A 2,573-nucleotide genomic window follows, 5' to 3' on the forward strand; every position below is an offset into this window, starting at 1 on the left:
TCCCCAACCCCAACCCCAACCCCAACCCCAACCCCAACCCCAACCCCAACCCCAACCCCAACCCCACACTCTTCAGAATGAAATAGCTGTTCATAAATTCAGAATAAATATCTGTTCAAAATGAAAATTAATTATTCACATGACGGCTTATTGACATGATAATTGAAAGAGGTATTTAATCGAGCAACATGAACAGTGGACTTGACACTGCAAATATTGCATCGGACAAGAAGCTGATGAAGGAGTTCGAGCCCGACTGTACATGCCATAACTGAATATAGAATAGGTTGTACTCTCCTCCAAGTTGATCAAAATTAATCACAATAACAAGAAGCAGGAAAGAATTCTGGTCCTCACCAAAAAGAACCTGTACAATATTCTGCCAGATACAAACTTCCTCTCCATTTTTAATCGCGTGAAAAGGAAGATACCCTACTCCAACATAAAGTCAATGACGGTCAGTCGATTCGGGCAGGAGTTTGTTGTGCATGTCAACACCGAGCACGACTACAGATTTGCCTCTCCCACCATGAAGATGAAGATCGTCGAAACTTTAGTCGACCTGTATTGCAAATTCCATAAAAAAAAAATGACGTTGTATTATTACGACGATTTGACCTTGTAAGGCTTTACCACTACCATCAACGACCTCGAGAAAAATCAGAAAAAAATACATCAATCAGAACCGCTTTTATTGGACACCGAAACCCTCAAAGTATCTCTCCACTTATTCAGCAAAACGACCAAACCAAAGCATAATCAAAATTGATATTCAAAAACGAAGGAGCCTCAGAAGGAGTCGATAGTTTCGAATAGTTCGAGCTTCTTAAGGTTTTGGGGAGGGGGGCCTTTGGGAAAGTTATGCTCTGCCTCAATACAAAAAACAAAAAATATTACGCCGTGAAGTCAATGAGGAAATAGAACTTAATTTCCAAGGAGCACCTTTAAAAGACGAGGACAGAAAGATAGCTGCTCTAAAAGGCCAATTATCCTTTCTTGGTTTCCTTGTAGTACGCATTCCAAACAAGGGAAAAGATATTCTTCATCATGAATTTTATGCGCGGCGGGGAAATGTTTACGCATTTAAAGAAAGAAAAGAGATTTTCGGAGAAGCGATCCAAGTTTTACGCAGGACAAGTATTCCTAGCGCTTAACCATCTTCATGGTAACGGGTATGTTTATCGGGATCTGAAGCCTGAAAATATCTTGTTTGAAATTGATGGCTACATCAAGGTCTCGGATTACGGTCTTGCGAAGTTCCTCACGCCAGGGCAAAAGACTTATTCATTGGCAGGTACCCCAGACTATGTGAGTCCCGAAGTGATAATAAATAAGGGTCAAACGTTCTCAACCGATTGGTGGGCCTTCGGTATTCTGATTTACGAGATGATATATGGCACTCCTCCTTTTTACAGCAGAGACCATGAGAAGATGTTCCATGATATCCTCAACAGATAGATATTTTTCGATAACTCGAAAGTGGAGGCTTCTGTGGAGGTCAAGGATCTTATAAAAAAGTTACTCACCAAAGACTCTGACAAGAGATTAGGCTCCCACAATGAAAACTAAATCCGAGAGCATCCATGGTTCGCAGATCTGGACTTCGATAAGCTATTGAAGAAATAAGTACTTGACCAATAATAATTAGTACACGCCTGAGTTCATCCCAAAGATCACTTCCGATTTCGATGTCACCAACTTCGACGAGTAATTCACAAACGAAAGTAGCCTTTTATTAAACTTAGAGCCAGTAAATTCGTTAGTGAACACCGATATCCTCTTGCTGAGCAAGTTCCAAAAGTAATTCGAAGGAATGGCATTCTCTAAGAAATAATAATCAAACGGAGAAGAGCCGCAGCTCAACTTCGCGAAGAAAAAACCCAAAAATTGATTTGATTGTATCATAATTACAGCTGAATCATTACGAATCTATATCATATTTGCATATTGTATGCCGCATATTCGGCTTGCCTTATAATTAAATTATGAATACCGAGAAGGACAAAGCAATTGAAGTAAATTTCGATGAAAGTAGAAAAAAATCCTCCGAACCGAACAAGAGTTTCATGACCTTCTCCTGAAGGCAGAGTACCTGAAGAGCCAGAAAGTTGTTATAAAGAAAGATATTGAGCTCTATAAGGCAGCCATTGCTCGATTGGTACTATGACTCATTAATATAGTCATTCATTTACGATGTTGCGGTTGATTGATTGGCTTACCTTTACATATTAGCTTATTTTAGAGATTGTTGGCGTAGATCTGCGCTAAATATCAGTATATTGAGAATTAATAGTTAAATCGTATCAGGCTATTACATAATTATTCGAAATACAGCTATGTCCAGCAAGGACCCCAAATAAAAAGATAACAGTAGTGACAGAGATAGCAAAACCAGTAATGCTCTGTATATTCTGGATCGATACGAGATCATGGAGTAGCTGCATGATACCAAACACAAAAAGATATTTTTACTCCACGACCACATTGCAAGCAGTCAGGCTGTCATGAAAATACAGAAAAATAAAGGATCTAAGAACGGGTCAGTTCTCAAATAAGCAGCATTCTTAACTTCC

The 2,573-nt window shown here is 39.2% G+C and overlaps 1 protein-coding gene across 1 annotated transcript; it reads left to right on the top strand.

Annotated features, from left to right (window-relative positions):
- Positions 1 to 981: 981 nt before the first annotated feature.
- On the top strand, positions 982 to 1,569 carry LOC148299510 (serine/threonine-protein kinase sgk-1-like; the record flags this gene model as incomplete). Its single annotated transcript, XM_088275983.1, is given in 2 exon segments — positions 982 to 1,455; positions 1,498 to 1,569. Coding segments are annotated over 2 exon segments (546 nt in total), but the record flags the coding sequence as incomplete, so codon positions are not given.
- Positions 1,570 to 2,573: the final 1,004 nt, after the last annotated feature.

Source organism: Brachycentrus maculatus, unplaced genomic scaffold (genome assembly GCF_059751285.1).
Source record: "Brachycentrus maculatus isolate JH-2025_06_01 unplaced genomic scaffold, ASM5975128v1 h1tg001114l, whole genome shotgun sequence".
Classification (NCBI taxonomy): Eukaryota; Metazoa; Arthropoda; class Insecta; order Trichoptera; family Brachycentridae; genus Brachycentrus; species Brachycentrus maculatus.